General features: G+C 51.2%; 1 protein-coding gene across 6 annotated transcripts in view; it reads right to left on the bottom strand.

Moving 5' to 3' along the window:
* Positions 1–27629, bottom strand: part of AFAP1 (actin filament associated protein 1) — a 135056-nt gene that overhangs the window by 32524 nt on the left and 74903 nt on the right. For all 6 annotated transcript variants that reach the window (XM_047718780.1, XM_047718777.1, XM_047718775.1 and 3 more), the window contains 5 exons: positions 23898–24109; positions 20223–20402; positions 8114–8209; positions 4888–4969; positions 2246–2395 (listed from right to left, as the gene is read on the bottom strand). In XM_047718780.1, the coding sequence (XP_047574736.1) occupies positions 2246–2395; positions 4888–4969; positions 8114–8209; positions 20223–20402; positions 23898–24109 (720 nt within the window). The remainder of the gene's footprint in view (positions 1–2245; positions 2396–4887; positions 4970–8113; positions 8210–20222; positions 20403–23897; positions 24110–27629) is intronic.

Here is a 27629-nt window from a genome sequence, read left to right as displayed (position 1 = left end):
GCAGCTATACCCAAACCATTGGGAATAGTCATTTCCCCCTTCCTTTCCCTATAGGCCCCTTCTCTGGCCCCTGGACAAAGGGAAGAGCCACATGACAGTCTTAAAATCTTGTGGACAGAGGAAGTTCTCTTAATAGAGGCTAAAGATGTCCCCTGAACTGTTTGGTAGAAATCCATACATGGGTAATTACAGGCTCCAGATTCCTCCCTTCCTGCCCTCAGTGTGGCCGACTGTGTTTCCAAGAAAGTGCCAGCAGCAGGATTTCCCGCAGGGCCTGCTCACCAACGCAGGGAGGCTGGGTTATGAGGGGTTATGAGTAGGCAGCTGCCAAAGGCGGGGGCAGAGCTGGGTCAGCGGGCCAGCTTACCCCCCCCCCCCCCCACTGGCTGTGCCATGGCTTTGCGGGGCTCTGCGTTCTGGTTTGTAATGAGGGTCTGGACCCCACTGTCTGCCTTGCCTGCCACATGAATGTGGCTTTTCATGAGAGAATTCCTACTTCTTCTGCTGACCTAGAGCAGTTTAAAACACAAAAACGAGGGCCTCCTGGGTGGCTCAGGCGGTTAAGCGTCTGATTCTTGGTGTTTTGGCTCAGGTCGTGATCTCAGGGTCCTGGAATCGAGCCCCACGTCGGGCTCCACACTCAGGAGGCAGTCTGCCACAGATTCTCTCTCCCTCTCCCCCTGGCCCTCTCCTGCTCCTGCACACACTCTCTCTTTCTCTCTCTCTCAAATAAATAAACCTTAAAAAAAAAAAGTCAAAAATGAAGCTGAAAAAGCAGTTCCCTTTGTTGGCTAATTCCTTCCTTCCATTTTTAATCTCTGACTCCCCTGTGGGCCAACCCTCGAGGACAAACCATCCCACACCAAGTGCTTCTTGCAGCACTGGGGGAGGCAGAGTAGACAGGAAAGAGCAGATTCGGCTCCAACAGATTCACGTTTTTCCTTCTGCCCCTCGGTGCCAGAACTCTGTGTGATCTGGTGTCGTTCTGCCCCTCGGTGTACCACCACCCAGGGCGGCAAAGGCTTAACAAAGGACGTGACCGTACTGGGCCCACTGAAGTCTCATGCGTGGGGCTGCCTAGATCCCCAACCGTCAAGGCCAGAGGGAGCGGGGACCTGCCCCGGACCTGCTCTCGGGGCTCAGCTCACACCTGGCTCCTGTAAGCTCTGGCACCCACCCACTGTGACACCCCCTGCACCCTCCCTGCTACAGCGCCAACTCCTCCTATCGCCCTGACACAGTTCACGCCCTGGGACGTGATGGCTGTCGAATGGGTTCATATCTGTCTGTATGGCCAATGTTGGGCGCTTAGGGCAGCATATCCCCCAGCTAGGCCCCATCTGTGGGCAGACGGATGCTCACTGCAACACTAGAGCAAGCAGAATGGGTTTGCAGAGGGACGCGACCAGGGATCTGGTGACAGGACGTGGGTTGGGCCACTGGGGTGTCCGGGCACCACAGCGCAGCCTCAGTTCCTAATAGAGGCCAAAGCCTCATCGCCCAGCTTCTAGGGCTGTTCTCCCGCGAAGGGCTGCATGGTGGCCAAGGAAACAGGACCCCTGTACAACCCCAGCCTCCGTCCCTCCCCAGCGGCCACCCTGTCCGCCTCCACCTCAGGGTCCCGGGGAGATGCTCCCACTACCCTGGTTTCCCTCCTCTTAGTCACCGGGTCACACTGCACGTCTCTGCCCATGGCCCCTCATTCAGAACCGTCTCTGCCACGTAAATGGAAACCCTGGGAGGGCTGGGGTTGCGTTGCCAGTGCCCACCCTATCCTGGGGATGCGGGGGGCAGCTGCTCAGAGAGGACTCCGTTGACTGGCTGAGGATGGGGTGGTCCAGCAGGCTGCACTTGAAACTGATGTCTGAGACAGGCAGTGCTGTCAGGGTGCTCGGTTTCCCCCCGTCAGCCCGGGGAAGAGCACCGACTGTGACCCTGCTCTTAAACCGCACTCCATGCTCCTGCCATCGCTCACCAAGGCACGTGCGTGTGCCCCAGCTGAGAAACGCTTAAAAGGAATTTGGGAGAACTTCATGGGTTTAAAGAAAGAATTTGCTTTTCGTCTTGAAAGAACCTGAGATCAGGCCGAACCCTTGTGAGATCTTTTATTACGAAGCAGTAGACACCGCATGTCTCCCGCTCTCCCGCCATGCTGAGGATCACCAGCCTGACTTGAGCAAGCCCACGGGAAGCAGAGGCCATTGCAGAAGAGGCCACGCTCATGGCCGGGCCCCCTCCATCTTACCGCAGGTGGGGACATCCTCCTCCGCGGACGAGGTCTGCTCATCCGTCGAGGGCTTTTTCTTCCCCAGGCCAATGATCTTGGTGATCTTCTTCCCAGTGACTTTGGACACAGTGCCCTTGGCCTCTGATTTGGAACTTTTTTTCCTCTTGACTGTCAAGAACAACGATGAAAACAAGAAAGTGTGTTTCGATTACGGGCTTCAACTGAGAACATTTTTAAAAAGCCTAAATCATGGTCAATCTTATCTTCCTTGTTTTTCCCTCACTGAGCACCTGCTGTGTGCCAGGGATTGGGGTGGGCCCAGAAGAGAGCAGAAGACAGGTGTTCTGCAGGAGGACATGCACGCATGTGTGCATACACAGAGGTGGCCGGCCCAATGGCACCAGGCCCGTGCAGAGATCTACAGTGGGGTGACGCGGCAGAGACATGGGGCAGCTGGGGAATCCTTCTGGGAAGGCCAACACAAAGGCCGTGAGGCTGGGGGAGCTGGAGGAACAGAAGGAGGCAGTGCGGCCACACCCTGGCCACTCAGGGAAGGGAGGGGAGCGTAGGGTTCCTCCTCATGGCTCAAAGCAAAGAGGTTCCGCTTAATTTCAATTCTGCTAGTGTTTGCTCCTATTGGGAAAGTACCTGCTGGAAAGAGATCTACAAAGAAAAGAGATCATACTTTGAATTCCCCAAGGACCCCTGATTAATTTTTTGCAAAAGCAGAAGAAAGGGACTTGTTGGAGGAAAAAGCCAAAGTACAGAGGAATGTGAGAATAGGTGCCGCTATTTACTACACGAAGGCAGCATGTGGCACATGTAATAAAATTATGAAGAAACCCTCAAAACTTAGGACGTTCAAGTCAGAGCAGGAAAGTCACAGGGGTCCGAGCGGCACACACCGTGAGCACACGGCGTGCAGGGAGGGACAGGCTACAGAGGCAAAGCTAACTCCCAGCATTAGCAAAGTCGTAACTGTCATCAGCGCAGACACTGTCATGCAGCTTGTGGAGATTCTGAGCGAAAACACAGCTGGGATAGGGGGAGCCCTGCTGAGATCTGTCACCTGCAAACAGCTTGAGAGTGAGCAAGGGGAGAAGCTGAGGTCGAAGCCACAGTGTATTTAAACTACCGGCTCCCTTCAGCAATGACTTAGCGTCTGCAGGACACAGAGCAGAGCAGTTTCAAACCCGGGTCACCGTCCTCATGGAAACAAAGCAGGGGAGTTCTAGATACAGATGCATTCTCTGACACAGACACCCAGACGTCTGTATCTTTCTGTGAACCTGATTTCCAGCAGGGAGCCAGGGCAGAAATGGCAAACGAGGACAGGGACCAACAAAGCCCATGTCTGCCATGCCCCACGCCTGCATGGGAACCTGAGATTGTAGGTTTTTCTGTTTCAGGGCAAAATTTAAAGATAGTTTTCCTGGCTTTGATTATATGTTATGTGCTGTGGGAGGACACAGACAATGTCTTCCCCTGAGTAACTTCCGGTGGCGAGAACTGAAATTGCGCTCTGACGTGACCACGTCAGGGAATCACGTGGGCAGAGGAAGAGACCATGACCCTTTGGCATGAACCTGGTTGTAACCCAAGAGTCCAAGTTACTTGGATTTCAAGGTTCTCAGTGGCCTGGCTTGCTGTGTGGTTGAAGGGGATGTCATTTCAGAGCTGGGCGGGGGGTGTCTGTTCCCTTCTAGCGCGAGAGCACAGATGAGCTGGGTTGGCAGGCTTCTCCTCTGGGAAGCAGAGGTCCCAGGACCACGAGCACACAGGCTGTTGGCTTTGCACAAGGAGAACTCCCCCACAGCCTGCAAATCCTACCCTCCTCTCGGTCCACACCCCAGGAAGGAAAGTAAAAGTCAAGCCACGGACCAGGAAAAGTTACATGTAAGACACGCCAATAAAGGACTTGTATTCAAAATACATAAAGAGCTCTCAGCAGTCAGTAAAGATGAACAAAATCCAATAAAAATAAGGACAAAGATTTGGATAGACATTTCATCAGATACATGGTTGGCAAAAAAAAAAACACATTAAAAAAGCTTCAACATTGTTCGTCATTACGGAAATGCAAATTAAAGCCACAAGTACAGAGTACTACATTAAAGTGGTCATAACTTATGCTTGAAAAGTTGACTTAGAAAAAACACAATTCAAAACTCCAATGCCTGTGTTCACAGTAGCATCATTCACAATGGCCAGAACATGGGAGAACCCAAGGGTCCACTGATAGATGGACAGATAAACATAGTGTGGTCCCTCCGGAGGCTAGAATGTCATCCAGCCTTAAAAGGAAGGACATTCTGACACCTGATACCATGCGACAGCCAGCTCTCCTGGCTGCAAAGTCCTTTCAGTGACAAGTCAGGTGAGGAAGTCAGCTGTGGGGAGCTTGGGAGTCGGAAAACAGACGGGCCGTCCACACCCAGGCCAGGGCTCGGTAGGACGGCAGGTGAAGATGCGTGGGGCTCCCGTCAAACACGGGTTTCTCTGCACTTCCCACATGTGACCTGGACCATGCCATCTCTGTCGCCAAACTTCCAAGGAGATCTGTCACACAATCAGGGCCTGCGGAGCTGGCCCCTGCCTTTTGTTGATTACTCTCGTTTTCATGTTTCAATGTTTGAGGTCTGGGTGCGGGTAGAACTCACCTTGTTCTTTTCCTTCACACACGGTGGCTCCGTTCTCCATGACGCCCTCCCCGTCCGAGCTGGGTCTCTCAGAAGACAGCTTCTGTGAGGGTAAAAAGGATGAAATTACTCTCACCGTGGCTCCCACTGGCCACGTGATGTCTCATGGATGCGTCCACAGTGATCCCCACAGTGGAAGGAAGTGTGGCCAAGTCCACAGCCACATAGAGAGGCCAGGGCTTGGGGACAGACAGGCTGCCAGGCGGCTCGCTGCTGAAGCCTCAGAAACAGCAGAGGAACGAAGAACAAACTCACCAAAGTATAACAAACACGCTCTCTAGTACCGCCCCTATCGCATCCAAATCCTGTTTGCTTGCAAGTAATTTTGAAAAAATATTAAGATTACAAAAGATATTCCCCTCAGCAAACCGTGTTACCCTTCCAGAAATAGCTCACCATGCACTCAATTTCGTCCTGTCGCCGACCAATAACCGGGTGAGGTCAGACATCGCCTGTAACACACACCCTCCGCATATACTGAGACAAGCTACCGTGGAAATGGCCCAAGGGCACGCCTGACAACTTGAAATTCTTTCAGGCCTGAGATCTGGATGTAAGGAGCATGATTAGGACCCCAAGCTGGCGCCTAAAGAGGAGATGTTGCTTGGAGCTGGGATCCTCCATTCTGGTGGGAGACTGTGGTATCAGGGGGGTGGGGAGGAAGAGGAAGTGGGCTGGACACCCCTCGCCCCCCGGTTTTGTGCATCATAGCCCAGCGCCACAGAGCCTGGCCAGTTGGAGACAAACAGAACGTCTGGACGACACGAGGGCAGCAGGGAACATGATGACCAGCTGCTATCAAGGGGTCTGGGCGGTGGTGCCAGAGATAGCGGGTGGGTGTCTGCGATCCTATTGCGACGCCAGGAGGAGTCACAGGGAGGAAACTGGGGCTTTTAGAGGGTGCCTGTCATGGGCCAAGTCCCCCAGGGACAGCATCACAAAAGCCAGCACTGCCCCAGCTCTTGGGCCAGGAAGCAGCCCTGGGGCCTGGGTTGGTGGGTCTGACCAGGCATTCAGAGGACGGCCTTAAACGGCAGAGATCAGAATGGCCAGCGCCCATGGGGAATGGGAGCCCTGATGTGCTCCGCAAAGAGGCATGGGGGCAGCCTGTCTGGAAAGCAGAGTGCTTAGCAGCGTGAGCCAAAATCATAAGAAATATCTCTACCATTTGGTCTGGTAAGCCAACTTCTGGGAGTCTCGTCTTGGGTCACAGAGACACAGCGAAGACTCGTGAGCGAGATGCCAAGGACCACGCTGTGTTAAACCGTCTGAAGAAGGAAGACAGGCCTGGGGCGCCGGGGGGGTTCTGATACAAATAGCAGAGATGCATAGATCCAGGGTAGCGTGCCTGGTGAAAACGCAGAAGCGCTTGCTACTTATTATAAGTTTTCAAAAAGCTGGAACATTGCTAATAGGATGCAGGGAAGGGAGGGAGAGGCAGCGTAAGAAATTTTATGCACCAGAGCACCCCGCTGGTTAAACCTACACAGAGTGCTGCGGGGGCTGCCTCCTCTGGGCGGCAGACTCACCGGGGACTTCTTTCCTCCTCTTTCTGTTTCTCTGCGCTTTCCGAATTTCTACAGTGAGCAGGCATGGGTTTTGTTATTAGGAGAAAAACAAACAGGCCGGCTGCGTCACAGTGTCTGGGTGAGGACTGGGAGGTTAATTTATTGTGTCCGCTTGGAGGGGGCTGGTGATGAGACTAATACTGAGATCAGTAGATGTGAGTAAGCAGGCTGCCCGCTATAATGCAGGTAGGCCTCACCCAATCAGGTGAAGGCTCGGGGTGACCCAAAAGACCTGCTTTCCCCTACAAGAGGGGACTCTCCAGAAGACTGCCAGCAGACTTCATCTGCACTATCGGCTCCCCTGGGTCTCCAGCCCATGGACCTACACTGTTGAGCTGGACCTGCCAGTTCCCATCATCACATAAGCCAATTCCTCATAATAAATCTCTTCAGGGGCACCTTGGTGGCTCAGTTGGTTAAGTGCCTCCAGCTCAGGTCATGATCCCAGGACTCTGGGATTGAGTCCCATGTTGGGCTCCCTGCTCAGCGGAGAGTCTGCTTCTCCCTGTGCCCCTCCCCTTGCTCCTGCTCTCTCTCTCTCTCCAATAAATAAATAAAATCTTAGAAAAATAAATCCTTTGTGTACATATATATGTGTGTGTATCTGTATACCTACTTACAGAATTTTGCAATATAAGCCATATTTTACATTTAAATAGTATATACTTAATAACACACACACACACACACACACCCTTATCAGTTCTGCTTCCTGGAGAACTCGGGCTGAAACAAGAACAGACAAAAAGGGATTTGTTTGCTGGCAGCAGGGGTTAGCCGGGGAGGACTCAGAAGTTTCCAGGACCACAGGCTGCCCCACAAGACCACCGCCTAGCCTGCACAGAGAGGAGACGTGTGTGTGTGTGGTGTGTGTGCAGGCACGGAGGGCACAGCCAAAGAGGGCCGGGCATGGCGCCCAGCAGTGCTGGGTTCACACATTTCCTGCAAGAAAGACCAACCCTCCAGCCCCACTGCTGGGCTCTCGCTGCACCTTCCAACCAGCCAACCGAATACAGAGCAGAAATGGACAGAGAACGCATCCTGGTCTGCGGGGAATAACCCTTCGGGAAGGCACACTGACATGGTGCCCACCGCCTTCCAGCTGTACGCGGACCAGCACGCAGAGTTCAACTCCGCCACGGGCCAGCGAGCTAGCCTTGAACCCCTGAAATCCTTCCGCACGTTTCAACCCATTTCTGCAGCTACGGCTGGGGGATGATCAAACCAGCCCTATGGTCTGTGAAAGGACTAACTCGAGCTTCATACGGAAGTAGGCACTCAAAATGCAGAAACAGGGGCGCCTGGGTGGCTCAGTGGGTTAAAGCCTCTGCCTTCAGCTCAGGTCATGATCTCAGGGTCCTGGGGTCGAGCCCCGCATCGGGCTCTCTGCTCTGCGAGGAGCCTGCTTCCCTCTCTCTCTGCCTGCCTCTCTGCCTACTTGTGATCTCTCTCTGTCAAATAAATAAATAAAATCTTTAAAAAAAAAATGCAGAAACAGAAGGATTGCACTTTTACTCCCACCTCCAAGGGTTAAAATTCTCAGAGAATGCTATCACAGCACCGAGGGAGGACTAAATCCATGGTTAGAGCGCTGTTCCTGGGGAGAAAGACGTCCTTACCTTCTCCAGCTCTGTCTTGTGCACCGGGGAGCTCGACGGGGGAGGGCCTTCTGACTCCACCTGCCCGCTGCAGCCGCTGTAGACGTCTCGGATCACCTACGAGAAGTAGAGATGGGCCTGAGTGATCTCAGAGGGGGGACACTGACCTACAGGGCTGAAGCCGGCATGAACAGGCAGAGGTGTACAGCGCGGCGGGGAAGTCTATGGGCCCAAAGGCACTTGCTCTAAGTCCCAAGGTACCAAGTGCTTATTTGTTGACTCAGCAAATGTCTCCCCGATCCCAAGACGGATGCAAGGTTTAGGATACGGGGAGAATGCATGGCCTTGCTTTCCTGGGGCCTGCATTCCAATGGAAGTTAGATATCACAGCAAACGGTGAGGATCGCCCAAACACGAAGGTCAAGTAAGATGGAAGTTGGGCTACAAAGACTGGAAGGTGGTGTTTAATGAAAAGGGAACAGCGAATTGACAAGATCAGGAGGCCTCACTGGGATGATAGGTAGGCTGGGAGGCAAATGTCGAGAAGGACCCAGCCACATGAGGAACCAGCAGACAAGGCTTCCAGACAGAGGGGCCAGCTGGTGCAAAGGCTTTGTGGTGGACTGGAGTGTTTAAGGATACTGCCTGGTGCCATGTGGCAGGAGATGGGGGCAGACCACAAGAAGGCTCCCACAGTGCCTTCAGGCCCAGTGAGGAGGCTGGGTTTGAGCAGCCCACGCCCCAGAGTGACGGGAGTGACCTTCTGGGAGGCCATATGTGCCGAGGCCCGGAGAGCTCCACTGTCTGGGGTTTCACCCCAGCCTTCACCTTGGGCCAATTTAATTAACTGCTTGGTGCTCCAGTGCTCCCACCAAGAGAGCAGACACAATGGTCCTACCTGTGAGACATACGGCCTGAGACAGTGCTTGTGACACAGGGGGACACCACTGTCAGAAGTCGCAGACAGCACACAAGAACTAAAAAGGAAACGTGCCAGGCCTCCTGTAGTGGCCCGGAGCCAAGAATGGGGCAGTGCAGGCTGTGGCAAAGGCGGGAGGGAGCAAACCAGCAGCTTGCGGAGGATTCTGGAGACCCAGCAGGCCCTGCTGGTGGGTCAGGCAGAGCAGGAGGGAAGTGTCACCAGCAGCTGGGTGCTACCATTCAGACAGAGGAGGCAGAGAGAAGCAGCAGGTAGGGGAGAAGTGAGGCAGGTGACAGCAGAGCAGAGGAAAACTTCTAGGCAGAGCTGGAATTAAACTCGGAGTCAGGGGAGAAGAGGCTCATTCCCAGCCCAGGAGTGGGTGAGTTGCAAGAGGGAGGGCAGACAGAGCAGAATGCAAGTCCAGGACAAGGCCAGAGCCAAGCCAAAGGGGAGAGGCTGGTGCAAGAATGAGCTGGAATGGCCAGGGAAGTGGGGGCGAGGTGGGGGAGTGGTGCAGCTCCCAGGAGCAGGGAGGAGGAGGGAGGGGCAGGCCCTAGGAAGTCCCTCCACTGCGGGGGAGGGATGGGGGGTGGGAGTGACTGGAGGGGCTCCCGGAGCGGAGATGAGCAGAGGAGCAATTTCCAGAGGAGGCAGTGGAATTTCCACTTCTGGAGAAGGCCAGTGTGCTTGGTGGCGGGAGTTTGAGGACACCCCAGCCCAGCTGGTTCTGTCTCCTTGGCGAAATGCGAGACCAGAGCATCAGCTGCTGGTTCAAAGGCCCAACCTTGCTGAGCCTACTTCTCCTCACCAGCAAAGGAAGGAGTGTCCGGATGACTATCCTGCTATGTCAGAACGGTGACATCCATAAAAAATGAGATTCTCTCTGCAAAGTGCCCAAGCCAGTGCCTGGCATGTGGCGGCTGCTCCTCTGGCCAAAACTGTCACTACTGTGAGTGTCCTCACCATCGACACAGAGGGCTCAGAAAGGATCCTGCCTGAGACTGATAAGCATGGGGGGTCTGGGGCACACAAGTAGTGATCCTTGGCCGTGCCAGTACTCACAGAGCCCCCAAGGTCACCCACTGTCCTGCTGTCATTACTGAGCTCCTGCCATGAGCTGGGCATGGTTCTGATGGCTGAGGACATGCAGGTAGCAGGACAGAGTGGGATCCCGGGTTGGTGGAATTTGCAGGCTAGCAAGGGAAAAGTTAGGCAACAGTTCCTTCAAAACGTCTTCCGTTCTTTTTGGAATGAAGCTGCAAGTTGAGTCCAGCCCATGTGTCTTCAGGGCAGAACTAAAACACCAAAGTCCCAGATATCTGGGTCATAATTTTGCAACACGATCTCTGCAGACATGCCTGAGTGCCCTGGCTTGCGCTGGGGTTGGGATCAGCGCCAGGACCCGACGGGTCCCCAGGACAGTGTTTGCAGCCATTCTGCTGCTCAGCTGTCTTATGAAAAAGCTATGGAGCAAAGTCCACATTTGAGACTAAAATAGGACAAAGGGAAAAGAAAGAAAAGCCCAGAGAGTTTGCTGCCATGTTTTTCTCCCTATCTCTTCCAAGGAGTGAAGGCGTTGTCCAAGTGACATCCACCCGGGGACCTGGGCCTTCTGGACGCCTGCATCTCTGTCCACGCGGATTCTGCTCCCGCTGCTCTGGCCGGGTCTCTACTCCCACGCCTCCCCTGGGACGTCATCAGGTCTTTAGCTGACAATGCAAATTCTCACTTGAGCTAAGGACAAGAGTTTGTCTTTTCTCCAGGGAAAGAGCACGCCACAGGAGAATTTCCTGGGCTCTGGTGTCGAACAGAATGGGGTTTCAACCCTAACTCTACCTCCTGCTGCACAGGGGAGGCTGAGCGGTGCAGACTCGGGCCCGATGTCCTCGTCCAGAACATGCACAAAAGAAGGTCTCTGGGCCACCGAGGAAAGCAGGATCATGCAACGCGAGGTGCCCAGCCCAGCTTCTCTCCAGAACAGGCACGAAGCTCGCAGGCGCCCCTTTCCCGAGACGACAGCCCTAAACAGAGTGTGTGGCTCTGACAATCATACAAACTAACCCGAAACTTACAAGCTCCTCATCACGCACCAGAAGGCTGAACCTCACAAAACAGAACCTGCAGAATCCTCTCTCTGGCAAAGGCGTTTCTGCACAAAGCAGCTTTCCTTTTCCCTTCTTTCTTTTTCCAAGGAGGGAGGGGCCACAATGTGTAGCACCGTTGCTCCGAGGAACCCCCCCCCCCCCCCCCCCCCCCCCCGCCGTCCCGGCCTCATGCGCGAGTGATGTGAACTGCTTCAGGGATAGATTCGGCTTGTTGGATCGGGTTTGTCCTGCAAGCCTCAGCCTCTGTTTCATGTGCCCTGGGGAGCAGGCTCTTCCCCCACAGGGCACAGGGCTCAGCTCTCCCTGCTCTTGGCCACAGCCAGCCGGGTGTGTCTCACATGGACACCGCTCCCGTGCCTTGTACACCCATGGGGCTCTTTCTTCTCTTCAGCTGGGCTTGCTTTCAGGGACGGGACTACGCCTTGCTTATGTGGGCATTTCCAAAGCCTAGCACAGAACAGCAACCTAAAAAGTGTGATGAAAGAAAACAAAAAAAGGTGGGAACAAGGAACCCAACTGGACTTGACATTTTCTGCGGGCAAGAAAGATGAAGGAAGGAGTGAAATCCAGAGGGGAGGAAACCAGGCCATCACGTCCAGTAAGTAAACCCTCAGGACAACCTTCCCCCAGTCCTCTGCAGAGGTTTCTGAAAACCTTGGAGGAAAAAAGGAAAAAAAGAGCATTCAGCTAAGACCCACGCCTGCGGCACCCGGGCGAACTTCCTCGCCCTCTCCTCGTCCCTCAAATGTCTCCTTTCCTACCCTCCCTCCCACATCAGGGTCCGTTCTGCCCACAAACACAAGGTGGAGGAACGGCAGACTCATTGAATGGCCAGATGAGATGACCTGGCCATGGAAGTGGCGGAGTGTCCTCGACTTCCCTGAGAAGCCTTCCCTTGTAAACCCAACCCATGCATCCGTATGCTTAGAATTCTGTGTGCAGATAAAGGATGCACTTTTGTTCTCCACTGGGGTCCCCCTGCCTGACCTTACACAGAGTGCAGCATCACCACGGTGCTTAGGAAAGAGACAGGACTTTGGTGGCCACAGGGACCCGGACACACCTAGGGCTAGGCCTGTGTGTCTGGGAAAGAGAAAGGCGCTGCTGAAACATCAGGGAGTGTGAGCCTGTCTTTACTCCCATGGGTTTCATCCACTAGCCAGGCCGACTGGTGACGTCCGTGAAACGGTCTTTCTCCTCTGATCGCTATTCATTGCCCAACTGCCCCCACAGAGTTAATACAGAAGGAATCAATAAAGGGTTTATCGCCCGAATTCTTTTAATAGCTGCAGATGAAGATTCTGTATTAATATATTGAATATATATTTTTATATATATTTATTAATATATATTCTATATTTGTATTTTGATTTATTTATTTTTAAGGAGCCCTGTTAATGAGAAGTTCAGCATGTATTTAAGAGAACTGGGTCCAAGTTCAAAATCACATATCCTTCAAAAAACAAATTGTTATATGTTCTGTGGTATTTTTGTTTGCTTTTAACTTGAGCCCTCATTGCCAGAAACACAATCTCTGCACATTTTTTAGGGAAACCTGACCACTCTGTTTCTGGGAATATTGGCTGTTGTCTTCTGACTGACCCCTGCAACATGCCTCATGTTTTCGGCATCTGTATACACAAGCACGCGTGCAAGCACGCACACACACACACACACACACACACACACACACACACACACACAGAGCCAGTCAGCTTTGGCAGGAGCTGCTGGTAATGGAAGTTGCAGACCGAAGGAAGAGAAACAAATCTGGCTTGAAGAAGCATGGGTCCAGTCAGGTGCTGGCTACATGCGGCCCTCCTGCTCTCCACGCCGGACAAGAAAGGCTGAGTGTGACTCATTAGAGACTGTTAGCTCTGACTTAAAGACACATGTCACAATACCAAAAGCCTGGGTAATCAGTTGGGACGGCGTGGATAATAGTAGTTGACATTAACAAGGACTTGGCTCCTGTTTTGTAAAACAGTTCGTGTCAGAGTTGTTCTAGGGTTTTTACAAAAGGAATCCTAGGGGGTGACTCTAATGGAATCACTGACATTGCAACACTTCATTATAGTTCTGAAAGCACATTTGTGTAATTTCTTCATTCTGCCTTTGTGATCATTCTGATCAGTAGTATTTCCATTTGATAAGTGGGAGTCAGCTGACTCCAAAGATCCTGATGAGTTAGAGGACTTCTGGGACTATATTCCAGATTTCCAGACCCTTCCTTCAAGCTCCACCACTCTAGCATGCTATCTTCAAGATAAATAAGGGCTGTGCCTCCAATGAGAGTAGTTCTTTAATTTGGGGAAAAAAAAAAATCACAAAGATGTGGGCTTGACCAGACAATATAACAAGCTCTGACAACAGCATTGACTAATTTTACAGAAAACTGTCATTTCAAAGTTTTAAATCATTTGGAAAAAAAAATAGAGCAAAGTTAGAAGGTACAGGCTAGCTGATTTCAAGACTCTGTAGAGTTGCAGCCATCAAGACAATGTGGCATTGGCATGGCCACGTAGACACAGACTAATGAAGCAGACGGGCTCAGAGAGGGGCCCACATGTATTCAATTGGTGGATTTCCAATCCAGGCAATTCAGGTCCTCAGTGGGACTGAAACAGCTGACTACCTATATGAAGAAAATCAATTTTGACCCCTACATGCCATCCTATACACAAAACCAACTGTATGAATCAGAGACCAGTCCATAAAGACAGAGCCATAAAGATCTAGAAAAAGAGGCAGGTACTATCTTGGTGAATGGAATATGCTAAGATTTGATGGACAGAAGGCAAAAGCACTAACTGTAAAAGGAAAGACTGAAGTAATGAAGAAATAACAACTTCTTCTCATCAAAGGGCACTCTGAAGGGAAAGAATTCATCCGTGGCTTAATCAGAGTCATTCTTTGAGGTGAGACACCCTGACATCAACAGGGACATTTCATATTCTTGAAAGGGTTTCAATTACCATAAGGTATCACCACTTAAACTCTGTACGCAACCACTAACATAGCCTCAAAACAAATTAAGCAAGAACTGATGGAAATAGAAATACAAAGAGACAAATTCATAATCAAAGAGGCAGATATGACCACATCTCTCCCTTTTATTAGCTGACAAAATGAATTAGTAGAAGATCTGAAGATGACAGTAAGTGCGACCTGACAGACCCATGTAGACGTGTGCACCCAACAACAGCAAAATGCATGTCCTTGGTGCAGACATGAGCATTACCCACCTTGACTACATGTTGAGCAACAAGTCAAGTCTACAAATCTCTACGATGTAAAATCGTATCAAATTCTGACTGGTAAATTTGAACTGGAAACTCAAGGCAAATAGATTATTTTTAAAAACCTGAATGTTCGGAAAGTAGACAATATATCCCCTGGAGGGGATATATTGTCAAAAAAGGAGTCACAACAGATACTAGGAAAGATTTTGAACTGAATGACGATGAAAACACAAACATCAGAACTTACAGGCCACAGCGAAGACTATGCTCAGGGGGCAATGGAGAGCTTTAAATGAACGTGTGTATATAAGAAAAGGACTGAGAGGGAGCCTGGGTGGCTCAGTGGGTTAAAGCCTCTGCCTTCGGCTCAGGTCATGATCCCAGGGTCCTGGGATCGAGTCCCGCATTGGGCTCTCTGCTCAGCGGGGAGCCTGCTTCTCTGTCTCTCTCTGCCTGCCTCTCTGCCTACTTGTGATCTCCATCTGTCAAATAAATAAATAAAATCTTAAAAAAAAAAAGGACTGAGAATCAATTATCTAAGCATAAACGTCAAGAAGTTGGCCTAATTACAACCAATGAAGCCAAAAGAAAGTAGGAGTGAAGAAGGGAACTGAAAATAGAACACGATAGCACCACAGAGAAACACCAAGAGTGTATGTTTGGCTTTCTGAGAGAGCTGGCACACTGGGGTCCGTCTGGCAGGAGCACTGACAAAGTAAAGGAGGAACAGGTATCTCCATTCTGGTGACCACACAGAAAGGCACCCAAGACCGCCATTCCCCCCTTGACAGATAAAATGAGGTGGGTATATTTAAAAAATCAGAGTGGTTTTTCACTCATCGGAGGATGAGGATGTAAAGAAACCTGGACACACCATGTCCTCACAAGGGAAGAACCCTTCACAGGAAAGAAATGACCAGGCTGCCCGCTGGCTGGCAGGGTGGCGGGAGGCAGGGGTGCCCACCACAGAGGGTGGGAAACAAACTGGCTACATCCTAGGAGCACATGTGGCCCAGCGTAACGGCTGTGGGCAAGGGAGCCGAGTTCAGGGATGTCCTCCTGGGGGGCACACACGAGGCGTCCTGGCAGTCCTGGTCCAGGAGGGTATGAGGCCATGATGTGGACACCCCTAGTTCGGGCCCCTGACACATCCCACTATCGTGATTTTTAAACTGTTTTCAGCCAGAACTTGTGGAGTTGACTGGGACCTAGAAGTGGTAGCATAGCGATAACAGGAACCAAACAATAGTGACCCAGCTTACACTTACCTGTGGGCTCACTGCATGCGAGATGTTCTTCTAAATGTTTCTATCTCGTTATTTTATCCTCATAACAAGTCAGAGAGGTGGGCACCATCATGACCCACCCTCCCTCCCATTGCACGGAGGAGAAAACTGAGGCACAGAGGAGCTAAGTATCTCATTCGAGACCATAGGAAGCGAAACACAGATTCAAGAGAAGGAGACCCACCCTTCCCCATCTCACTGGCAAGCTCCCCATGGCTTGCGGACAGACGGTGGGCAAGGCTGTGAGGGAAAGGCACTCAGATGTGTCACTGGTGAAAGGCCGAGCTGGCAGACCTCCCATGCACAGTGACGTGGCTGTGTATCAAAGTTACAAGTGCCCGTGACCTTCACGCAAGCGCACAGCCTCTCTGGGAAGTCAGGCCACATGCTAGCAAGAGTGTGAGCTGAGATATGCACGGGGTCGATTATTACAGAGCTGTGTGCAAACAACCCAATAGCCACGAATCAGAGAATAGTTTTTAAAAATTATGGTCTATTGAAACAATGAAATGGTAGGTCCTTTAAAAAAAAAAAAAGAAAGAAAGAAAAGAAAAGAAAAGAAAAGAAAGGAAAAAAGAAAGCGAAAGGAGAGGCTCCATTCTCTAAACTGGAAAAATCTGTAAGACATGTTGTTTAGGTGTAAAAAGGAAGAGGCAGAGCACCACATCTTGTCTACGGGGGTGGAAACTGAAAACTGCATTTCTCCTTGCCTGCATATATATGTAAATAGCCTCGGAAAGGATACGCACAAAATGCCTGCTCTCACATGTGCTGGCAGACGGTCTAACGGCACAAGCAAACCTGGGAAGCCATTTGTCAAGATCTAGTAGGGTTGAAAATGCGCACATACTAAAGTCAGCCATGCCCCCGTAGACAGCCATCCCAGAGAAGCCATGACACGCGAGACCAAGGACCATGCACGACAACGCTCCCTGGAGCGGTCTAGGACAGTGGCGGGGGGCAGTGGCAAACCACAGGGCCATCGACCCCCCCAGAGCAGACACGAAACAGTGAGTGGAAAACGTGAGGGGCAGGAAACGTGCAGTTTGAAGTCGTGTACATGGACGTGTTTAAATATTAAAAAAAAAAAAAAAAACTTCTGATTTATAAGCACATACATAAGTGAAAAAAAGTATTTTTAATGCATACCTCAGTAATAATATTCAGGATAAAAGTTACCTTTGAGGAGGGAGACAGAGTTAGTAGGGGAGGCCTGTTCCAATCCTAGCTGCAGCATTTGAGGTCTTGAACAAGAAGGTACAGGGTGAAAAGGAAAAGGAAAAGATTCTTAGAACCTTCATGAGTCTGAGTCAGTGGGAGTCTAGGCTTCTTGAGTTTCTAGGCGATATCAATAAAACAGCCCATCTAATAACAGTACTGAGAAAACACGACCCTGGGTCCTCTCCAGTCTCTGCTGGTCTTAAAGCAAGAAAATTCTCTGACAGAAGCTAGTTTTGTCTCTGTCCATTTCTCTTCGGGACTTCTTGGCTTCTCACACTGACACACATAATGGGAGCAAAGCATAAACATTGAACTAAGAAATTAATCAATTCAAACTCTTTAGAAGAAGGTAACTTACCGTGTAGTTTTTACTTCCCTTTAAAGAAATACCAGCAGATGTTAAAAAAATTCCTTGCAATCAAGCTTCTGTCGACAGAGTCATCACTGTGGAATTAGCTGAACGGTTCTGATGTGCATCTTATATCTGGCCAAAGAGGAGGTAAGACTGTTCTGCTCCATCAGTGCCCCACGTCTTGGACACATTTTCTCTTTAAGCGCCTACTTGCGAGCTGCGTGGTTAGCTCAGGGCCACGTCCCAGGGACACAGAAGCTGGCTATGCTTCCCAAGGCTCCGCGTGGAGTGAGTCACAAAGAAGGGACCGGGCAAGGAAGAAAGCCCAGGGTTCAGGGTGGCCCTTTTTGCTTCTCCACTAGGGAATAGGGAAAGTGGAGCTTGCAGAAGGATGGACACCACTCACCCTGCGTGGGACCAGGCCAAGAAAATAGAATCACAATGAAGGCTCCTTGTTTCCTTCATCTTTTCCCCCTCCTTCCTCAAGGGATGGTGCTGGGACCCAGGAAGTAGGAATGAAGGGAAAATGGCCAAGTGGTGGGCAGCCCAGTACAGGAATGAGGGATGTGAAGGGGGAAAATCCGAGGTGGACTCCTGGTTCCCGCACCGGTTGGCCACTGTGTCACCCGCCTCCCCGGCACTTGGCCTCTCACCTGAACAGTGAAGCTGTCCCTGAGAACACCTCCCTCAAGCGGTCGTTCTGTGTGCTAGGACATGATGACAGTGGAAATGCATTTTGTAAACGTGAAGGGGGCTTCGAAGATATTACTGACAGACGGGGTGGTGTGCAACACACTCAAATTGTGTGTGGGGGAGGCCAAGCACACCGAGTCACAGGACTCCAGGAGGAAGACAGACACTCTGTTTAGGATCTCCTGGGGCAGCCACGAGAAAAGCCGCCTGCGTGTCTGGGGTGATGGTGGAACACTCTCATGGGGGGTGGAGGGCAATGAGGCTGGAGGTAGAACGGACGCCGGCACATCGGAGAGCCACCATGAGAGAGAAGGTCTCATTTTCCAAAGCATTTTCCCACCCCATTTTCCCAAAGCAGGTACCGGCCAGCAGTGAGGGTCTAGACGGTCTGGACTCACCTTCCATCAGGAAGGACAGAGAAAACAGACACGGCTTCTCCCTAGAGCAAGGAGGAGCTATTATTGCTGTGGGGGAATGACTGGGTCACAATGTGGAAGATGGAAACGTGGAGAGGTAGGCCGGCCATGGGATGGCCTTGGCCTCCGGAAACAAGGCAGCTGGGAGACCAGGCAGTGCCTCTGTGGGTCTTGGGGGTCGGGAGGCAGAGGCTGGAGTCTGCAGCATGCCAAAGGTGAGGTGTCTGGCAAAAACGCCCACAGTTCAGCTGGGGACTCCCAAGGAACAGACCCGGAGTAACAGTGCAATGAAGATCAACCTGCCCTTGAAGCAACCACTGCGGGCTGACTTTGACTTCTCTGCTCTAAAAAAAATCTCAAGCGCAGAAATTATAAACAGATTTTGGAGAGCTAATACCCTCCGAGCGCACGGCAGAGGCAAAGGAAAATGCTGTCCCACAGAGGAAAGCGTAGGGCCAAGGATCCAATTATTTCTGCAGGGACAACCGGATCCGTGCAAGAAAAAGATCGGAATTGGACCTCTATCTCATGCTACATGCAATGATGAGATCAAAGTAGACCACAGATGAAATTTAAGGCCTGACATCACGAAATGATCAGAAGAAAACACCGGTGTACGTCCATAGGACCTTGGAATAAGCGATGGTTTCTTAGATGTGGTCTGAAAGTGACACAAAGGAAGTACTGATACAGTTAGCAACATGGATGAACCTGGGAAACATGATGCCAAATCAAAGCCGCCCGTCCCTGAAGGACACAGCGTATTTATATGAAGTGTTGAACACAGGCTACTCTACAGGAACAGAAAATGAAGGAGCGGTTGCCTGGGGCTGGGGTGAAGCTGGGCATGGGGGCCAGGGCTGCTCACATGGTGAGTACATGGTATTTCTCTTCGGGGAGATGAAGAGGCTATGAAAAGTAGGTTATGATGAAGAGACTCATAGACACCGAATCGTACTTTAAAATCATAACTGTACGGTATGAATGATACTTCAATAAAGCTGTTATATAAAAACTACTGAATTAATTTTTCCCCATGTAGAAGGCGCAGTGTGATCATCAGAGAACCCAGCATGCGGGAAGGACAAAATGACAGGAACAAGCACACTGACAAGATGACACGGCCAGGTTTCCGCACCACCCCAACCACTGTCCAACAACCAGGCCTGTCACCTGCCTGCCGTGGAGATAAGGGACAAACATGTCTACAGGAAATTTAACACTGTAGAAACTGGCATTCCCAGGTCAAAAAAGAAACCACTAGAACTATTAGAAGTCTCTAACTGACATTCAGAACCCAGTGGAGAGGGACAATTTTAACAGCAGATTTGGCACAGCCAGAAAGTGAAAGAGTGAGCGGGGAAGTAACAAGAACACATTAACCAGATTAAGGAGAAAAGAAAAAAAAAAGGATACTAAGATACAAAGCAAAGATAAATAGAATATAGTGAAAACTTCTAACATGTATTTAAACATAGTTGAAGGGATGAGACTAAGTTATATTTTTAAGAGAAACGGCTGAAAATGTGTTTTCTAAACCTTAGAAAGATGATAGTCCACAGATTTAGAATTCCAGGGAACTCCAAGAAGAATAAATAGAAAAGAACACACCTCCAGACACATAAGAAGAAAGAAAGAAAAAAAAATCAAAGGCAATCAAAGGAACAGAGGAAGTCATAAAGCAGCCTACAATCTTGAGGCAGACTGCCTTCCAAGGACCACAGCTGGGGAGATCAGCAGCAAAGAGATCAGGACACTCTGCTACCAAACACAGAACTGCTCGGGTTCATCTAGTCTTGCCTACACTTGAGAAACAGACAAACTGAACCAGACACAGGTCTGGGGGAGAGGCCTGGCCACGTAAAGGGCTCAGAGGCCGGGTGAGCGCCTCACCTTCAGCCATTGCTCGGCCTGCTCCTTGCTCTGGACCGCAAGTACCAACGGGTCCGTGCCTTGCTGGGTGATTTTCAGCTCGTGCTTCTTCTTCTTGCTGTCCTTCGGGGTGTAAGTGATGTTGCAGCCTTGGAGGGGCAATTCCATCTGGGGCTGCTGGTCCTTGGAGCTTTTGTAGCACTGCATTTAACAAGAGAAAGCAGAGTTATTCTGAAGAGAGTTCGAGGAGAAACACGGATACAGCTCCAGCAGGATGGGAAGGCCGGTGCCTGCGAGGCCCCCGAGGTCTCCTGAAGACCCCAGAAGATGGGTCTGCAGATGCACATGCGTCACCCACATGGGGCGCGCTCCACACCACATGTCACCCCCCACGTACATGAAAATACTTCTACCCTTTAGTTCAGCCAAGTTTACTGAGCATCGATGACGTGACTCAGCGGGAACCGGAAACTCCTTCCTCCTCCGGGGATCACAGACCAGCGGAGCCTCCTCACTAAGTCACACAAATGTGACATACTAGATGTGCCAAAAAGCACAGCCCTCATGTGGACAGACAGTCATCTGGATGCCTTCTTCTACAACCTGTGTCATTTGGTATCTGCCGGTCTCCTCTCTATGCCCTTTTGGAGAGACGGATGAAGGACTTCCACAAGAATATCCAGGGCAACAGTTCCCAGACCCCATGTCTGCAAAGGCTGGCTTTCCAGTCGAGTACGGGATCTAGAACTCACACCGCTCCATTTATGCAGCAAGGCATCCCTTCTAGAGCTCAGTGCCATGGCAAACGCTCAGATTGAGTTCCCATCGTTGGTGCTTCACCTGCCTCTGTGAGACCTGGGGTTGCATCCTGTCCAGAGGCTTCCCCTCCCTCTTTGGGCCTAATCCTATGACTTGGGACCAAAAGCACATGTCTTCACGGAAACGAACATCTGAGAATGTAGACGTCTGGGTCCCAGCTCTGCCCCTAATGTAATCCAGCTCCTGGTAAGTCTTTCCAGCTTGCTAAGCCTGTTTCCTCATCCGGAAAATGAACTATTGCCGGGAGCATCGTGACTTTATGGGGTCACACTAAATGATTAGTTATAATAACACCTGCTGGCGAGGCTTCACACTTTCACTCGATGGCCACTGTTGTCCATTCTGCAGATGAGGAAACTGAGGCTTACTCGGTTACATGGTTTGCCAAAGTCAGATGCGTGAAAAGCGACTGACCCCAGCCCCAGATGGCAAAAGCTCCCAGGGGCTCCCTCCATGGGGCGCCATCTACCGGAGAGGGAGCGAAGGAAGAGACACCTGTTTTCAGAAGTGACTTCCAGAGTCCTCTCATATATTAAGGTTCTAAAATCCTCACTTCTGAGTGCCATACATATGGAACAGAGCCCCTTTTTACAAAAATCTCAGTGATAGTGGCCCTGTTGGAAACAGAAGAACAAAAAATACACCAAAACCAACTAACCCCAGATGGCTATGAACATTCACCATTTGGCAGGTTTTTGTATTCTCAGTAAGTGCAAGAAAAAAACAAAACAGCAAAAAAGAAACTAATAGCACAGTGGATGGAGTTAGACAGGCAATGCCTCAAATTGGGTCTGTCACCAGCCCTGCGTTAAAGTGTGGGCTGGACATCCTTGCCGCCAACCCCCCAGGGAGCGGACTCTAAAACAGAGAGGGCAGTGTGTACCCTGAGAGCCAGGCCTGCGGGAGAGAGGGGCAGGAAGAAGCGGCAAGGTTGTCCTGGCGCAGAGCTCAGAGGAGGGAGCAGGACCTGGGCAAACTGTCCTGATGGGGGTTCTGCCCCTCCCCGTGTCCACCACAGTGTTGCCTGGGCCTGGAAGAGCACAGATGCCAGACGTGTACCCAAAAAGCTGTGGAGAGCAGTGCCCACGGGAAGACAGGCTGGGAACATAGAGGGAAGAGCCTGGCTTTGGGATTTCTGTTTATAGGTTTCTGTGCTATTCAGACTTGGAAAGCATTTATGTGTTTTTCCTTTTTTAAAGATTTTATTTAATTATTTAACAGAGAGAGACAGCGAGAGCAGGAACACAAGCAGGGGGGAGTGGGAGAGGGAGAAGCAGGCTTCCTGCTGAGCAGAGATCCTGATGCAGAGCTGGATCCCACGACCCTGGGATCATGACCTGAGCCCAAGGCAGACAGTTAACGACTGAGCCACCCAGGCTCCCAAGCATTTGTTTTGATCACTGTTAATTTTTTTTTTTTTTTTCAGTGTCAACAGGGGTCATTGGGGCAGTTGGATCATTGGGGATTTTTGAAATAAAAAGAGCTTCATAATAAAAATAATTAACTTTGATTCTGCATTTTATCAAAGGCAGTGTTTTCACATGGTTTTCCATTAATTTCTCCTGAAATGTTTACCACTACTCTGAATGGTAGGTGTTTTCATCCTGGTTTTGAAAGCAGAAATGCCAGAAATTCGGCAGCAGATGGAAGGAATGAGGAATTAGAGGGAGGGGAGGGTGTGGAGGAGGAGGGCTGTGGGGGAGGATGCTGACCCCCACCGCTGACCCCCACCACACAGGCACAGGGTTCCTGCTCAGGGCCAGAGCTCCTCTGGCACCTGAGAGCCCCCTGCAGGTTTTATGGCATTTCCGTGACATGCCCACATATTGCCTCCATTATGTAGGACTGAGTAAGGACCACATGAATCCTTTTCATCCTCTTTTTTTTCTTTCTCATTCTTTACTTTAAAATTCCCCCATGGCATCATTTTTGGCATACTCTAAATTTGGGAGAAAGTCAGGCCACACATGTGGAAAAAATACGTATCCTCACTGTTTAAAAAAACTTTTTTGAAAAACACTAATTTAAAAATATACAACATCCTCAGACTCTAGTAAAAGAACATTCCCATAATTCACAGATGGAACTATACAGAATAAGGTTAGCCACTCCACTGAAGAGAGATACATAGAATCATAAACTCCCTTGGTTCTGTCTGAACAATAGAATTCTGTGATTCCCGCCCCGACCCCCAAAGTTAGCTTGAAGGAAAAACATCATGCAGAAATGCTCTCTGAAATTCTTCATCCCAATAATCAACTGTTCCTAAAGCTGGCGGGACTGGAGGAGGCGGGAGGAAGGAGAGTCCCACGTGCCCAAGGGCTCCAGCTTCCTAATGGGGTCCCTTGTGAGAAGGACGGCACAGCAGAAGGCCCAAGCATCCCCACAGCCTGAGTCTCTGCTACTTAGTCCATCTTCCCATTCAGCCCCTTGGATTCAACCAGAAAAGACTCTGCCTTTAGCTTTCCAAAAGAATTTCCTTTCCTGGACACTCTCCTTCCGGCCGCAGCTGGCCTGCCCGTCCCACTCGATGACCTGGCTTTGAGGAATTCACTGACTCACTACAAATGAGAAAATCCATCCTGTGACTTCTGGTGAGTTAAAGCTTGTGCCTGTCTTGCGGCACACGCTGGCCCAGGACGGGAAGGACTCTGCGCGCTGGTGGCTGCAGGGACTGAGACCCAGGGCATCGAAGGCTCAGAAAGCCCCAAGGGCTCGGACCATGGGGCACTCAGGCTGTGCCCAGGCCACAGTCCTCCAGCCCCCCGCCAGCTGATGCCCGCCCCGCCTGAGCCCCACCTGAGCGCCGCTCCCATCCCGGAAGGCTGTTGGCCAAGCGCGCCAACCGCACGAGCCTGGGAGCCCGAGAGGCCTCACCAGCAGCCTGGCGTCCTTGACCACACACAGCAGCTTGCTCCACTGGCCAAAGCGCTTCTTCCTCAGCAGGAATGCACAGATCTTGGCATCCTTCACCAGGTCCATGGAGGCCTCCTCGGATGGCCACTGGTGCCGCGTCTTCTTGCCCTTTCCGTCCTCCTCCTCCTCGTCATAAGACTCGTAAGAGCTACTCATGGCATCCGAGTCATAATCTGTCAGAAGAAAGGACAGAAGGAAAGGTAAAGGGCCTACCCATGGAGAGCTGACCTGGAAGCCGGCCTGTGGGGCCAGGAGCACATTTGTGGCGCCTGTAAACGAGGAAGGGGCCTCTGTGATCGGCGTGCCAGGGAATGGTAACTAGCAGAAAATGGGGAAAAAATAACCACGCTAGGTGGTGCAAAGTAACGCCAAGTTTGTTTGTTTGTTTGTTTTTTAAAGATTTTATCTATTTATTTGACAGAAAGAGATCACAAGTAGGCAGAGTCAGGCAGAGAGAGAGGGGGAAGCAGGCTCCCCGCTGAGCAGACGATGCGGGGCTCGATCCCAGGACCCTGAGATCATGACCCGAGCCGAAGGCCAAGGCTTTAACCCACTGAGCCACCCAGGCGCCCCAACGTAATGCCAAGTTTTAACCTGAAGCATCTTAGAATTCTTTCTCTGGGACAACCAGTCCTAGATGGTTCAGTGAGGGCTGGGCTATTGGCAGACCCTGCATCATCCGATTCTGGCCATGCCGCCGCCAGGCGAGGGGACCCTGGCCAACAGGCTGTCCCCTGCAGGGTACAGAGCTCCCATGCCACACCTCTAGGTCAAGGTCCTGTAGGTCTGCAAGGTCCTTCCTGCACACATCGCCACGTGCAGGCCCTCACTAACCATCCAGATCCAGCCCGCGGCCTCCCTCGCCTTGGGACTTCTGGAGAGACTTTAACACCTCTCCTTCTCAGTCTACAAGGTAGGAACACTTCCTATCAGATTATTCCCATTTCCCGAATGCAGTTCTCTCTCTCTCTCTCTCTCGTTGCTGGGGCTCTGCACCTGCTGTCCTCTCCCACAGGCTTCTGGCTCATCCGTTCAACCTCTTGCCTTTACCTGGATAAGTGCTCTTGCCTTTCAGGGTTCAATTATGGACACTGCCTCCATGACGCCCACCTCGAATCACCAAAGCTGGTGCCTCCACTTGTGTTCCCCCCCTCCAATTCACCCCACTGAGACTATATTCAGAGACAGGACTTCTAGGAGATAATGATGGTTAAGCGGGTTACATGAATGGGGTCCTAACTCAACAGGACCCATGTCTTTATGGGAAGAGGGAGAGAGAGATATTGCTCTCTGTCCATCATGTGAGGACACGGGGAGAAGGTGGTTGTCTGTGAGCCAAGAAGAGGTGGGGGGCAGGCTGGGTGCCAGGAAGTCCCTGCAGAGGGCTGCCCAGGATGGGCCTGGATGACCTTGTGGGGGGCTGACTCCAGGCCCACGAAGGGTCCAGCCTGGACTGCCATGGCCAGTGCATGAGAGAGAAGCATCTGACATACAGCCAGCCAACCACGGTCGGGCCTTCTCCTCAAGTCCACATCTCCCCACCCGCACACATGCACATCACCATCACCGTTTCACATACTAGCCACAGCGGGCTACTTAAATTCAGTTCAAATTAAAGTCCGATGAAATGATCAGTTCCCTGATGGCAGGAACCTCATCTCCAGCACTCAGCACTCTCTGGTGGCTGAGGGATGTGACGCCAAGGGCACAGACGGGGAGGCTGTCCTGGCCTGGCTGGAGGGACCGACACGTACTGGGGAGCATGGTGTAGGCCGCAGCACACACAGGGCAGGGACCACTGCAGATTACACTTGACCTAGATCTTTCATGAGTCAATGCAAACAGGACAAAAAAGTCTAGAAGGAACACAGTGAGCAAAAGCACTGAAAAATATCAAACATTTAAAGAACAGAGTGGATCTTTTCATTTCCTGGTAGCATTTAGGTGCTGGTCACAGTGCCAAGTCAGTGGTTGCATCTGTGGGGAGGGGGCTGTGACGAGGAAGGGGCCCGAGGGAGGCTTTCAGGGTGATGTGCTCTAGTCCAGACTGGGTGTCCAGAAACAGGCGATCCTCCTCCTCACGTAACACGAGGACGTTGGCAGTGGCCTTACACTGCAGCACGTGCCCATGTCACCGAGCCCCGCATCTCCTCCTGAGGGCAGTTTACCATCTCATGTCATCGCAGGAAGAAGGGTGAGCGCAAGACAGTAAGATCAGAGATAGCGTGACCACCACTTTTAGGACAGTGTGTTGTTACACTTGTTCTAGCGTCCATCTCCTACTGTGCCTCATTTATTCATCACACTTGGTCGCATGGTGTGTGGATAGGGAGAAATGCGGCACATATAGGGTCAGGTACTATGCGCACCCTCCGTCAACCACTGGGGGTCCTGGGACGTCTCTCCCAAGGAGGAAGAAGACTGCTGACAGAGCCCCTGGCACCTAGCAGCCCATATAGACGTCTGTATTTCTTACAGAACAAGGGGGCAGATTCAAGTGCCAGCCAGAGATCTGTGGGGACCTGTGTGTTTATGGGATTTGCTGGTTAGGAAATGTTTTTCACACCAGACACTGTTTCCATGGGTGGTTCTGGAGGAACTGAAGAACATTCCAAAGAATGATGACTTTCAACTCTAAAACATTAGAATATGTAGGGGCACCCGGGTGGCTCAATGGGTTAATCCTCTGCCCTCAGCTCAGGTCATGATCTCAGGGTCCCGGGATCGAGCCCCGCATCAGGCTCTTTGCTCAGCAGGGAGCCTGCTTCTCCCTCTCTCTCTCTGCCTGCCTCTCTGCCTACTTGTGATCTCTCTCTGTCAAATAAATAAATAAAATCTTTAATACAAAACAAAAACATTAGAATGTGTATTTTAGACATAGACCCTTCCGCAAGAAATCACAATGGGTATTTCAACCAGTTGACCTCGAGGAGGGATAGGACAAGGAGAAAGGGGAACCAGAAAACTGAAAATAACATGAAAGGCAGGTCTGAGCCCCAAACCCCAACAAGGTGTGCAGTGAGGGTGCCACCGACCAGCCCGGCTGGAACCAGCTTCCCAGGACTCCCGGCCGCTACGGCCAGGTGGGGTCAGCACTGGGGAGCGCTGTGGGGAGACAGGATGGCGGCAGCTGCCACACCTCCAGTAGCTGCCACAATCATGTGAGGGCCAGCCCCTAGGACATATCTGTTCCACGTCACAGTGGCTCTGGGTCTCTGATCGCACCCTGTTCTCGATGGTGACAGAAGCCCGATGGCAGCAGGCTCCTCGGGTGAAGCTCAGCACAGACTTTCAGGATTTCAGAGTGCAGCTACATAAACCTCTGCAAACAATTATTTTACCCTTGAGAAACTGCTTTTTGCTGACACCCAGCAGCTTCTAAAGGCTTGGTTATAGGTGCCTCAGTTGCCCAGCAAGGTTTCTGGGTCACCTCTCCCACCGCAGAGCCAAGCAGTCTGTATCCATTGGGCTCAGAGGCCATAAAGAACAGGTGCAGGCTTGTAGTTCAAGGGCATGTGTCTGCTGCATGGGCTCCTTCTCCCAACATGGACTCCTCAGCCCAGGCTAATGGTTTGGTTGGGTGGTCAAGACTGGGGGGACCTTGCAGTGAGCCAGGACTGCAGGAGGGACTGGGAACAGACCTCCTAGATGGGCTCAGAAAGTGAAGATTTACACAGCAGGCGAGTGCTTAGC

This window comes from Lutra lutra, chromosome 2 (assembly GCF_902655055.1).
Source record: "Lutra lutra chromosome 2, mLutLut1.2, whole genome shotgun sequence".
Classification (NCBI taxonomy): Eukaryota; Metazoa; Chordata; class Mammalia; order Carnivora; family Mustelidae; genus Lutra; species Lutra lutra.
This window is presented reverse-complemented; position numbering and strand designations above follow the sequence as displayed.